The sequence below is a fragment of the Cynara cardunculus genome, unplaced genomic scaffold, assembly GCF_001531365.2.
Source record: "Cynara cardunculus var. scolymus isolate 2C unplaced genomic scaffold, CcrdV1 Un_Scaffold_196, whole genome shotgun sequence".
In the NCBI taxonomy this organism is placed as follows: Eukaryota; Viridiplantae; Streptophyta; class Magnoliopsida; order Asterales; family Asteraceae; genus Cynara; species Cynara cardunculus.
In genome coordinates, this window is record NW_020200567.1 from 87,077 (window position 1) to 99,977 (window position 12,901).

A 12,901-nucleotide genomic window follows, 5' to 3' on the forward strand; every position below is an offset into this window, starting at 1 on the left:
ATTTTTAGTTTAATAATATAATTTTTTTAAATATAATAACTAAGTATTTTGTTATCAATCAATGATTATCCTAACTAATTTTTAGATTTTTTATATTTAAAATGAGATATTTATATCGTAATTGAATATGTTTATATGCAATTAGTTACACGAATTAAAAAATAAAGCTTTAATAAGTTGTATTTACGCACAAATTACTTGTAATCTTTAATTTTAAGTAATATGCATCAATAAGCAGTACTTCATGCATAAAAATGATTTTTAAAAGTTGTTATCAAATGTTTTATAATATAGTATAGATGCTAATTTTCTTAATAAATCGTGTGAGTTCAAATTGGAATTTACAATTTAGGCCTTCAAACCCTTTAGACCCTCTGCAGTCATAATCTGAGCAACCAGATCGTGAATGAATCAAAAAGGGCTCTTAAAAAATCCAATGAGGAATAAAAATTCCCTTGTGGCCACGAAGGTTCAAATGCGGCGACTCCAGTCTATCTGCAAAGCAGGTGGTCGTCCTGTGATTAGTCGACTCACATAAGGGGTTGGATATCCAGGTTAATAAAAAAAATTAGATACATGTATATACAAGAAAATTCATAATTTTCAATTTCTTATAGATAGAGCACAGTATTGATATATTTTCATACTTACTTTTGTGATTTGTGATTTCAATTGTATGATAAAAAAAAATTATATTTATAATTACGTTTTAAAATAAAATAAAATATATAATTTCTACAATATTATATTTTAAATCGGATTGAATCACTGTTAAATGAAAGAAAAAAAAAACGAGATTGAGTTGGAATTGAAGATTGTGTAGGTGAATGAGAGAGAAAGTATTATTTTAATTGAGATTGGCTTCAAAAAGGATTGTGAGTAAACATAGTATTAGTATCTGTATAAAAAAATTTGTAACTGATAATCCTCAAGCAACCTCATAAATCAGGTCTACAATGAATGTTAATAAGTAGTTCAATCTTCTGAGTGGTGTTTATTTACCAGAGTTGCTGACGATGAGTCGTAAACTTAAGAGTTTTGAGACGACATTGTATTGTAGTAGTATGTGTCTCGTCTACTGAATAACACTTTATTTAGTGTAATCGCATATCGAGATGGGTCCAAGGAGAAAGTGGAGTAAGACGACGAGTTTGTATTTTTTGCGAATTGTTATGTTGCAAACGGGTTTTCAAAAACTATAAAACTGACGTAAATTATAAAAAGTCAAACAACTTATTAATCCCGTTTAGATTGTCTGTGATGACAAAATGAATATACAAAGAGATTAACGCACGTGACTTAATGTAAAACTTCATGATATAGATTTATATTTGGTGCATATCCAATAATTATGCGAATAACTATAAATATATAGTTGAGAAAGGGTTTTACTGCTTTATACTCAGAGCGTGTGCATGTAACCTTTTGAACGACCTTTAACTGATTGTGCTAGTATCAAAACCCATGTTTTATAAAATAAAATAAAATAAAAACATGCATTCTGATTATAGTATACGTAAATCAGATTTATACATTCACATTGGTAATTGATTTTACGATTTATTATTGTAACATCGTAAATTTTCACTTATATGGCAGGTATATATATATATATATAGGCTCATTTAAGGGATAACTGATTAATTTGTGGTAACCGTGAGATTTAATGCGAACCATTCATTTGAGATATTTAAATATATTTTTTTAAATAAACTAAAATGGTAATATAGTATTCTATTTTTGACAACTAATCAAAATATTTAATTAAAAGTTTTAGATGGAAATATTCAATTAAAAGTTTTTTATGGAAATATTTAATTAAAATTAGTTACCTAGTATATCAATTACTTAATATATATTGTATTTTAAAGACGTTTGTGAATCAAAGTGATAACGTTCACAATATTTCACATGTATCACAATATATTTTAATAGTGTTGTAAAATGTATCATAGTGTGCATTTTCGTTATTTTTATTGATTTATAAAAGGTATCGCATTGTACATCTTGTATGTATATATGAGTATTCCAATGAATATCATTTGTATGTATCACAGTGTATATATTGTGTTCACATAAAATTTATTAGAATAAAGTTCACGGATAAGATTTGATGGAGTGAGGAAAGAGGAGAGATGAGAACTTTAATTTTAAGAACATATGGACGAAAAATGCAACTTTCAACAAACCAGAGGGATGAAAAATTGTAGTTTACTCTGTTTTTAATACCAAAATGGTGGATAATCTGATGTTTTACAGGGGTGATTTATAGCAAGTTTTTTCTTAATGGACTAAAAGTGAAATTTAGAGAATGATGGAGGACCATTTTTGTACATCCGTCAATGAAAAGCACGCCTAAAAAATCCAGGAGATGCCGGAGTCACCGTCACATAGCGTTGGGCACACGGGAGTACACACGCCGGTGGACGAACAAAAATGGCGACGGCTAATAGGAATCCCGAAATCAGGACGGATGCAGTCAACAACCGGTGGGTGATTATATCACCGGCTCGATCTCGCCGTCCGTCGGACTTCAAATCTAAATCCCAATCCAAATCCGACTCAAACCCGAGCTCCAACGCCCAACCGCAGTGTCCATTCTGTGCCGGAAACGAGCACCAATGCGCACCGGAGATCTTCCGAGTACCTGAAGATTCCACTTCCGATTGGAAGGTTCGAGTGATCGAAAACTTATACCCTGCTCTCAGCAGGCATCCTGAAGTCAAATCAGACCACGAGGAATACTGTCAGGCCAACGGCACCGCCGGTGAAGTGACTTTAGGTGGATTCGGATTTCATGACGTTATTATTGAGTCGCCGGTTCACTCGGTTCACTTGTCGGATTTGTCGCCAGAGGGAGTTGCAGTTGTTTTGCTTGCTTATAAGAAGAGGATCGAACAGCTTTGTGCTGTTGATTCAATCAGTTATGTTCAGGTATTCCTCTTCATCCCTCCCGTTTCAGAATTCGTAATGCTTGCTGACTAGCAATCAACTTAACTCGAGAATTCAAAATTCTTACGGATTCATAAGAATCCAATCTACTGTTATCACAAGTTAAATAGAATCCAATATATTTTAGGATTTCGAAATGGATCGTATAACGAAGACCAGGAATCGAGATAATACTAAACTTACAACCTTGATTTTGCTAAAGTATCTGTTTATGTTCATATTACCTCTTCTGTTAGATTTTTTTAATGCAACCACAATCTACTATTGGTTCAAGGGACCCGGGGGGGGGGAGTACTACACGATTATAATTTGATGGAATGCTCGACTGTTATTTGAACATTGAAATACAAAATAGAGGAATTTTATGGGCTGAGATGGATGTTTATTTTGCAAGAACCACGAACTAGCAAAGAGATGATTTTGGATTGATGTCCAAAAAGGAAATTTGACCGGAGAATCTGAATCACATAACAAATCGTTTTGCAAGTCTCTGGTTTGTTTGGGTGCAGACTTCGAAAGCAATTCAAGGCTTTTGGATTAAGAACCTGAACCGTAATTAGCTATATCGACTGTTTGTTAAAATAAATTGATGGGACACTTATTGCAACTTGATCAATTTCCATAAGACAGGCTTGCGAGCCCATATCGATATTTTGAAGTTTGAGCCATTTATCTGATTTGAGGACTGCCAAAGGTAATAGGTTTGTTTGAAAAGCACATAGAGACGAGTTTGTTTTCACTATTAGAAGTATGTTTTCTCTATTTCATGGTAAAGTCACATGTATTTAGGTGCCTTTCATATGACCGGAAGTGTTAGTTTAGTTGATTTAAACAGACATTGGAAGCCAGTGGAGAAATATCATTTGTAGACAATATTGGAAAGGCTGGAATCCTTCATATTTCAGAAGGGGAAAACAACAAACAGTATATACCTAGCAACTATAACAAAAGACACGTATGGTCCCTCAACTATACATTTGTACATAGAGCTAACCCCCTCTTAAACTCAAGGTGGATCATGAGAAACCAACTTGAATTTGTGAGTGTGGCTTGAGAAAGGCCTGGAAGGAGGGTCTTAGTTAAGATGTCTGCAGTCCGACAGTGGAGGAGACTGGAACAAGAGGAACAATGTTGCCAATTACATGTTGGCAGATGAAAAATGACATTTGGTCTTGATGTGCTTGATGAGAAATGTGAATGGCACTGTGGTTGTTACACCTAACAACGGTGGGGGATGACTGAGGTGCTCCCATATCAGACAGAAGCCATCATAACCATAGTAATTTCTGGGTGGCATTAACAATAGTGTGATGTTTTGTTTAAGTACTAGACTGAGCAATGAGATATTGTTTCTTGTTGCGCCAAGAGACGAGTGAATCACCAAGAAAGTAGTAACATATTGATGGACCGATATAATGGAGATGTGTGCCTAAAAGAAACAGTATATTGATCAAAAAATCCAAAATCAGAAGAGCGATTGGGTTGAAAAAAAAAGTAAAAGATTTGATCAAGAATATCACCATCCCATTCAGCAATAGAAAAGGCATCAAGTTTGAGAGATAACGAGGAATAGAAGTACAAGCCATGAGACATGGTGCCTTTGACATACCGTAGAATCTTCAAGACAACAATATAGTGAGAAAGCTGAGATGCAACCATGAATTAGTTGACAATGCCAACTGGAAAGGCTTGATCAGGTTGTGTGACAGTGCGCAAACCAGAGAACCCACCAACTGGCAGTAGAGCGTAGGGTATGAGGAGTAGTGAACCATGACTGGGTATGAGCCGGAAGAGATATATAAGAGGTCTTGCTCTTAGTAATACCTGCACGAGAAAGATGGTCGAGGACATACTTGGCTTGACATAGATAAATGCCAGAATCTCGTGACAAGACCTCAAGACCAATAAAGTAGAGGAGCGGTCCTAGATCCTTCATCTCAAAATGTTGGAGTGATCCTTTCAATTCTGCAAATACTTCATGCATCAATGTCTATAATGTCCATATCATCAACAGACAAGAGGAGAAGGATGGTACTCGAAGCAGTAATTTTGGTGAAGAGATGAGAGGCATGATGGCTAGCAGAAAATCCCAACGAGCACACAGTAACACTGAACTTCTCACCAAAGGGTCACTGGCGCGGCGATACCTGGTAACCCCACCTTTCCGGAGGTCAGGGGTTCAAGTCCCACCAAAGGTGAAAAGTGTGTGAGTTCAATTTACCATATATAATATTATGTACTTTAAAAAAAACACACTGAACTTCTCAAACCATGCCTACTTCAGTAGGGAGCTTGCTTAAACCCATATAGAACTTTGCATAGGCTGAAGACATGATGAGAAGGATACGGGACACCCAGGTGTGGCTTCATATACTCTTTAGATAGATCTTCATCAAGAAAAACATTTTTCACATCCATCTGGTAGAGGGGCCGCTTATAAAAAACAAGGAAAGCTAGAAGACTACAAAGTGCTACTGGGCAAAGGTCTCTTAGTAGCCTTAGTCTATACCATTATTCTGACTGTAAATCTTCGCAACCAGTCGAGCTTGGTTTTTGATCTTGTAAGACATCAGACTTGGTTTTGATCTTGTAAGCCCATTTTGAAGTGAAAAACCCTTTTGCCAGAGAAAGTGCAACAAGTTCCAAATGTGAGCTTCAGCAAGAGCTTGCAATTCATTAGACATAGCTTGCTGCCAAAAGGGGCAGTAGACTAGTGTTCCATGAAATGTGTCAATGGTCATATTTGGGTATTGAGAGAAATGATAGAAAGAGAGATTACCAGGCAAGAATCGATGTTCGATGTTGACCGGGAGACTGGGAGAGTGAGAGACCATAGATTATAAAACAATAATGATATCACCTTGTGCTCTCATACCATATTAGTTTAGTTGATTCAAATAGAGATTGGAAGCCATTGAAGAAACACTCTCTGTAACGGAAACGCTGGAATCTTTCGTGTTACAGAAAGCAAAAACGACAAAACAATATAGACCTAGCAACGATGAACAAAAGACAAGTATGATCACACAACTATACATATGACTATGAGCATATAGCTAACAGCAAGCATACATGCATATATACAGAATGTATGCATAATGCCACAACATTTCATATGGTCTATTCTGCGTTCAAATCTCTTTATTCATCACTTAACAGTTTTCCTTTTTTTTAAATACAATTGTTATAAGCTGGTCTTTATGACGATTTTGTGTTATGAAGGTGTTCAAAAACCATGGTGCCTCAGCTGGCGCTTCCATGAGTCATTCACACAGTCAAATTCTAGCTCTTCCAGTTGTTCCCCCCACTGCCTCAACTCGTCTCGACAGTATGAAAGAATACCATAATCAAACAGGAAGGTGTAGTCTTTGCGATATTCACACAGACAAATTTTTAATCGATGAATCCACCCATTTCATTTCCATTGCCCCATTCGCCTCAACTTTCCCTTTCGAGATTTGGATTGTTCCTCGCCATCATTCTTCTCACTATCATGAACTTGATGAAGATAAGGTACTTCACTTACTCCATCAGACCCAAAATAAATATATACCATGAAAAAAGCACATTGTTTTAGAAATGTGTAATTATTACGTTTTTTAATCAACTAGATTGACAACTTGACAAGCTTATCTTAATAACGGAGGGAGTAATGGATTTCTCCATCTCATACCTAAGGGTAAAATCGGAAAGCAAACAATTTTGAAAGTGGACACTTATTTTGAGACAAACTAAAATAGAAATGTGAACGCTGGTTTTAGGACAAATGGAGTATTATATTTGTTATTTTTTTGTCAGATTTCGTTTATAAAAAATGATGATTGAAGAATATTCATGACGCATTTTTGCAGGCTATCGATCTTGGAGGATTACTGAAACTTACACTTCTAAAGTTGTCCTTACAGTTGAATGATCCACCCTATAATTTTATGATTCATACTTCTCCTCTTCAGATGACTTCCTCTCAGTTACCTTACACTCATTGGTATATACAAATCGTGCCACAGTTATCTACGATTGGTGGTTTTGAGATGGGAACCGGGTGTTACATAAACCCTGTTTTCCCCGAGGATGCTGCAAAAATTCTTAGGGAGGTAGAGGTTCCGAAAAAGGACTGAGCTCATTATAGATTCGTAGGGAGATGTAACGTAGAGAATCCGGTCATGGAACAATACTAGTTACATGCTATTGAAGTATGTTTGTTCATAACATTGTAACATTCTATTTGCTTTCATAATGTGCTAATCTTTGTTCATTTTACATGTTTGCTCACACCGGAAATAACAACTCTACTCTTTAGGGTAGATGTCAGGCTTGAGTACCTCCCCCAAACCCTACTTTCAAGTGGGATTTACTCGGTTGATTTAGTTTCGTTTAGGTTTGTTCTCTTTACTGTTACAAACTTTGTTTCTTCTTCTCCTTGACATGGGTGGATGCTAAGGTTGAACAAGGTTCGATCCGGTTCATTTTGGTGGTATTGAGATAGTCCCACCTTGACAAAGGTAAAACCTATTCTCTTTCGGTTTTGATTTAAGGCAAAGGATCGTGCGAGAAGCGTAAGAAGGGATTTGGACCCCTGATCACCTTTAATCTCAAACCCACCCATGAATCGTGTTTGATAAGGTAATTGATCCGGTGCATCTCAATGCATCTCAGTCTAATGTGTACCCAAAGGTGGATATGCCTTTTTAAACTTCTCACCTTAACCCTTCTTCTCACTAAAACTCAACCCTTCGATTTAATGCAATACATGTTTTATCTTTAATTTGTATAAGAAGAGTGCCTTGCTCAATTTGCAAAGGTAAACCATGGCGTTTGGTATGCAAGACAGAATGAGATATGAATGAACAAAAACTTGTTATCCGATGTTTGGTACGACATTAGACTGGGATAGGATGAGAGTGACCAAAATAGGTGAAACAAAAATTAGGAAAATGGGATAGTATGTAAATTACCAAACTATCCATGTCAAAAATAACAACCCTACGGGAGTGATCAAAATAGGTGAACCAAAAATTAGGGAAATAGGATTATATGTAAATTACAAAACTTTCCATGTCAAAATTATAACCCTAAAACCACGTTTGGTATGACGATAGACTCTGATACGATGGGAGCGACCAAAATAGATGAACCAAAAATTAAGGAAATGAGATAGTATGTAAATTACCAAACTATCCATGTCAAACTTACAACCCTAATACCTTTCACAATTCTTTCACTCGTCTACCTTAATTTGTCTGAACAAGAAAGAATTCAAATACGTCTGCATTGAAGCCTATCATGTTACTTGGATGCAAGGAGACACTCTTTTGAAAGAACATAGCAAAAAATTTCATGGATGCTTGCCACAAATCTAAAGAACTTGACAAATGAAATTTCATCAAAACTACAACAAACTCCTTTTACAGAACTGGAGATCAAAACTATGTCGGAACGAGGTTGCAACCGTCATCTAGATCTCGAACCAACAAGAAACAAACAACTGCAATCAACACAACAAATAATCCAGAAGCAATGCTGACACCAGACCATGTCCGAGGTTTCACATCCGTTTCAGGAACAACTTCTTCAGACGGCTGCAAATTCGTATTCCCGTTCGTAATCGGAGGGATAATGTCTTCAGTAGAAGACACCGACTCCGAGGTACCATTAAACTGTTCATCTTCATTTGTTAAACTCTCACTTTCGATCCCGTTTTGATCATAATAAGGGCTTTTGAATCTTCTGCTTTGGTTCTCTGATGGAACTTGAAGAGACTTCACCAGTTTTCTGGGAGTCGCGAAGAGGTTCATGTTGTCGATATTAAGGTACGATCTTGATCTCTGAAACAAAATCCACGAGCGTTAGATACATGAAAAGTGTGTGTGTGTGTGTATTATAGCAAAACTCACATACACTGCTTGAACCACTGACCACCAGGGAGATTGGGATCTACCTGTATACTGGTGAGCCGATGACCCTTTGGTTAGATATACCGGTTAACAAGGATCTAAAAAGAGTGTGTACATTAGATTCACCTGAGGACTAGGAGTGGCGCTTCTCGAGTCGCCATTAGTTGTGCTACTCTGCATGAACCCCGAAAATCCGTCTGCATAATCATTATGCTCGGAGTTTTCAATCACACTCCTAGGAGTGCCCATCTCACCCGAAAACAATCCATCTTTCAGGGAGACATCCACGGTGCCATCTTCAAACCTCCTCCAGAGTTTCCGATTCACACTTCTGTCGGAATTCTCATCTCGAGATGCAAAGCTAATTGAAAATGGCGAATATGCCATTGAAGCATAGTCGTCGTAAGAATCCATTGTTTGTGATTGAGGCGATCGAGGCGATCGAGGCAATCGAGTGACAGGTGATTGGTCTCTTTTCCGCTCATATCTTGATCCTTTCTCGATCAAGATTCTTTTTGCCGTTTGTATTGCTTCAAAAGCCGCCCCTTTAACATACGCCATTTGATCATCGTGACACTTCTCCAATTCTTCGATTACAAAGCTCAGTTCCGACATAATACACTTGTAATCGAGACTCCTCATCAGAAAATTCACCATTTGGATGGCCGACAATCGTTTCTGAGAGTTCCCTTCAGCGATACCCATGTTCAAAATCTCGAGACCAGACCGAACCAACAATCTCGCATATGCTTCCACGACCAAACCATTATGCTTTGCTAGCGACATAACCAAACCCATATGCGAATTCGCCTGCATCGGCTTCTCCAAAGCCGCAGCAACTCTTTGACAAACCTCGTTCACCATATCGCTAGACGAAAACCGCCAGTTGTCCGAATCCACAAGCGCTTTCAGGCAGAGGGCAGCACCCGACGATAAATTCTCTTGGCTCGATAAAAGAGAATCCGAAAGAGGTTTACAAAGAGATCGAATAATTTCCCGTTTCTTGTCATCAGGTGTCGTGGGATCCATTCCGTATCGCGCGATCGCGGGGACCACCTTTGAGCAAGCCTGATGAAGAGCAAACGAGCCCGCACTAGCAGTCAAAGTCTTGATGATAGTCGACATGATGTTGTCGATCTGAGATACGATTTTGGTGCCATGAACACGAGCAAGAACCTCGTAAAGCGAGATCGTGTATTCACCGGATGTTAATCCGGTCTCTTTAGTCTCGGAAACTTGAGCAAGAAAGATCGGAATCGCCTTCGAATCCAAATCTTTAACGTATGATTTTAGCGCTTTCATCGCTGATTTTCGACTATCTGCGTCTTTATCGAGATTTTCCAACTCGCGTCGTAGCACCGGACTCAAATTCCGTCCCATTTGATAAGAAAAAGAACTGCAACACAAGCTACACAAAACCACGTTATATTTGCTTGTACCAAACACACATTGTATTGTTTTCAATTCATGTAGTAAGACGCTATATTTAAGCACCAATTATACCGTCATTCACATATGAAGATATCATAAATGATATTAAAATGGTTTGATGAATATAAAGTAATAAATTATAATTGATATTAAAACGATGTAATAAATAATAAAACATTAAATTTAGTGTAACGCTGTTTATTTACATTATTTTTTAGATTTTAAAATTTCAAAATTAGAAATTTGAGATTTATGTATGTTTATTTTATTTTATTGTATGATGACAATTATAATTTACTTCTTATATTTACAAGTTAATGTTTAATTTTTATGCAAACCATTTTATTTATATAAATCGTACAAACCTCATTCAACTAACCATAATTTTTCATTATGTTCATTTTTTTGTAATAATGAGAGGTTGATTAATCATTTTTATATATTAAAAATGAATATTATCATCTTCATTATATCAATATTAGATAAATATATGAAACAGTTTATTAAAATTTTATAAGTATTATATGAAATAATTTCATGAATTTTTTTTTATAAGATTAAAAAAATGAAATCGAGAAAAAAATAGTGACTAAAACTTTTACTGAAATAGAAATTTTATTTCAAAAATGACTAAAAACTGGATTTGATTGAGAAATTCGAATATGTTGGTCAATTTCCATACAATAAACCCTTTTGTTCATCCGCTACTGATAAGTTTTGAATCAATAAGCCTTATGGACAAATCGACACAAACATATGAATCAAAAAATACCCAGGGTTTAAATGTGCTATTGATTATAACAAGATTTTGAGTTCATAACAAGAAAACTGGAATTTCTAATAAAATTTCAAGAAAAAACAAAACCAGAAATGTAGAGAAATCAAGAAGGATTCTATCTGATGTGAGCCGATCAACTATATTTGTTTTTATCAACAAGGCGTACGATTGAATAAAATAGATCTAGAAAACACCGGTTCTTTGTGGGCATTTCATGTCTGAAATCACGACCTTCGATTTTAGTTCACGAACATCGAGATCCAAACACGAATTCAGTAGAAAAACTCCAAATTCTAGCAATTAGTTTTCAAAAGTATGTCACGAACATCGAGATCCAAACACAAATTCAGTAGAAAAACTCCAAATTCAAGTAACAAGTGTTCTTAAGATTCAAAGAATCGGTACCTGTGTGATTCGAAGCTGCTTTCGCCTTAATCTTCCATGAAATCGTAAAAGATCTCGAGAAGAAAAGGAGCCTCTGAGGTTTCGATTATTGGCGAGAAAGATTTGGAGATTAATCGACTGTTTATATAAACAGGATCAAGAAATTAGTGTTGACTGAAAGAGATCGGATTGATTGGGATGAAGATCTTGGAGCACCGAGGTTCTCGTTGGAGTGTAGTAATTGATCTGTGTTTTAATTTCCCCCCTTTTCTAGTAGTGATTATTCGTTTTAGGGTTTCCATTTAAATTCAAATATTTTCCCATAATTCCAATCCTACCCCTCCTACCCTCTTTGTGCGTTGACAACAATACATCCCCCGTATGTATAAGTTGGCGAAATATAATTATTTGATAATTGTGTATAATGAAATTAGGGTTTTTAATAATTAAGGGAGATTCATGATACAAAATCATTCAGAAAGTTTTAGAATCATTAAGAGACAAACTTTTTTTTTGCCAAACAAGATTCACCTTTTAACGATTCAGAGATTGACTCTTAATGAAACTATTAAGAGATAAACAAACAACCCCTAATCTAAATTTAATATATATATATATATATATACACACACATGTTATAGATTCTTCATATGATTTTATATATGCATCTTAAATGAATTTTGTCTACGATCCGCATATGAACTTTTATTTAATCTTTCTCTGTTATTTTTTTTAGGATATTTAGCATTTTTATTTTGAATCGATTTCTGTATATTATTTAAAAAACAATAGCATTATTTTCAATGGGTGTTTCAATCTGCTTTGGTATGATTTTTCCAGTCTTTATCGTGGTTCAAAACTTTTGTCTGACGTCATATTAAGCCTATACCATACCATAATCTAATGTACTATTATTCACATGTGCATACCATCTAGATGAATGATCAGTTAGTTACAGAGTGTTTCTCAATTTATCATTTTTTTAGATGTTCTATGACCCCCCCCCCCTTTATATACATATATGTGTGTGTAGAGAGAGATTCATACGAGAACGATATCTAAATAAAAAAATAAAATAATAATTACAGGTCAAATCATTTATTTGGATCATGACTTAAATGAAACTTTTCTTAAAAATCGTCCAAGATGGTTGTGTCATTTGTTGTACACGGGTTATAGGGGTGTTTGAGATTGCTTATAAAAACAACTTATTGACTTATTCTTGTGTAGTATCGTTAATAAACACTTTTGAGTGTTTTGATCATATATGTTTATGTTTCATTGTTTTTATTTTTCAATGTCAAATTTAAATTACACGTGATTAGAATTTTTTTTTTTGAAAAAAAATCAATTAATTATGAATCACGTGATATTGACGAATATTGTAATTTTTTAGAATATTACCTTAAATAAAAAGTAAATTCTTTAAATAAAAAATTAAAGACACTTATTTTAAAAGCAT

At 35.4% G+C, this 12,901-nt stretch overlaps 2 protein-coding genes across 2 annotated transcripts; one reads left to right on the forward strand and one right to left on the reverse strand.

The window, feature by feature from the left end:
• The first annotated feature begins 2,394 nt into the window (after positions 1–2,394).
• On the forward strand, positions 2,395–7,207 carry LOC112501538 (ADP-glucose phosphorylase). The gene is made up of 3 exons (XM_025105195.1): positions 2,395–2,934; positions 6,175–6,465; positions 6,804–7,207. The coding sequence occupies exons 1-3, from the start codon at positions 2,437–2,439 to the stop codon at positions 7,068–7,070; spliced, it is 1,056 nt and encodes a 351-aa protein (XP_024960963.1). The 5' UTR covers positions 2,395–2,436; the 3' UTR covers positions 7,071–7,207.
• A 959-nt stretch (positions 7,208–8,166) lies between these two features.
• LOC112501535 (protein SINE1-like) lies at positions 8,167–10,241 on the reverse strand. Its single transcript, XM_025105193.1, has 2 exons — positions 8,973–10,241; positions 8,167–8,777 (listed from the first exon to the last, which is right to left on the reverse strand). The coding sequence occupies exons 1-2, from the start codon at positions 10,224–10,226 to the stop codon at positions 8,379–8,381; spliced, it is 1,653 nt and encodes a 550-aa protein (XP_024960961.1). The 5' UTR covers positions 10,227–10,241; the 3' UTR covers positions 8,167–8,378.
• Positions 10,242–12,901: the final 2,660 nt, after the last annotated feature.

What these genes read in the sequence shown, in the direction of transcription:
- LOC112501538 (XM_025105195.1), top strand. Translation starts at nt 2,437, where the DNA reads ATGGCGACGGCTAATAGGAATCCCGAAATCAGGACGGATGCAGTCAAC. An exon ending in ATTCAATCAGTTATGTTCAG is followed by an intron (nt 2,935 to 6,174) that starts GTATTCCTCTTC and finishes TGTGTTATGAAG; the next exon opens with GTGTTCAAAAACCATGGTGC. An exon ending in ATGAACTTGATGAAGATAAG is followed by an intron (nt 6,466 to 6,803) that starts GTACTTCACTTA and finishes GCATTTTTGCAG; the next exon opens with GCTATCGATCTTGGAGGATT.
- LOC112501535 (XM_025105193.1), bottom strand. Translation starts at nt 10,226, where the DNA reads ATGGGACGGAATTTGAGTCCGGTGCTACGACGCGAGTTGGAAAATCTC. An exon ending in GCGCCACTCCTAGTCCTCAG is followed by an intron (nt 8,778 to 8,972) that starts GTGAATCTAATG and finishes ATTTTGTTTCAG; the next exon opens with AGATCAAGATCGTACCTTAA.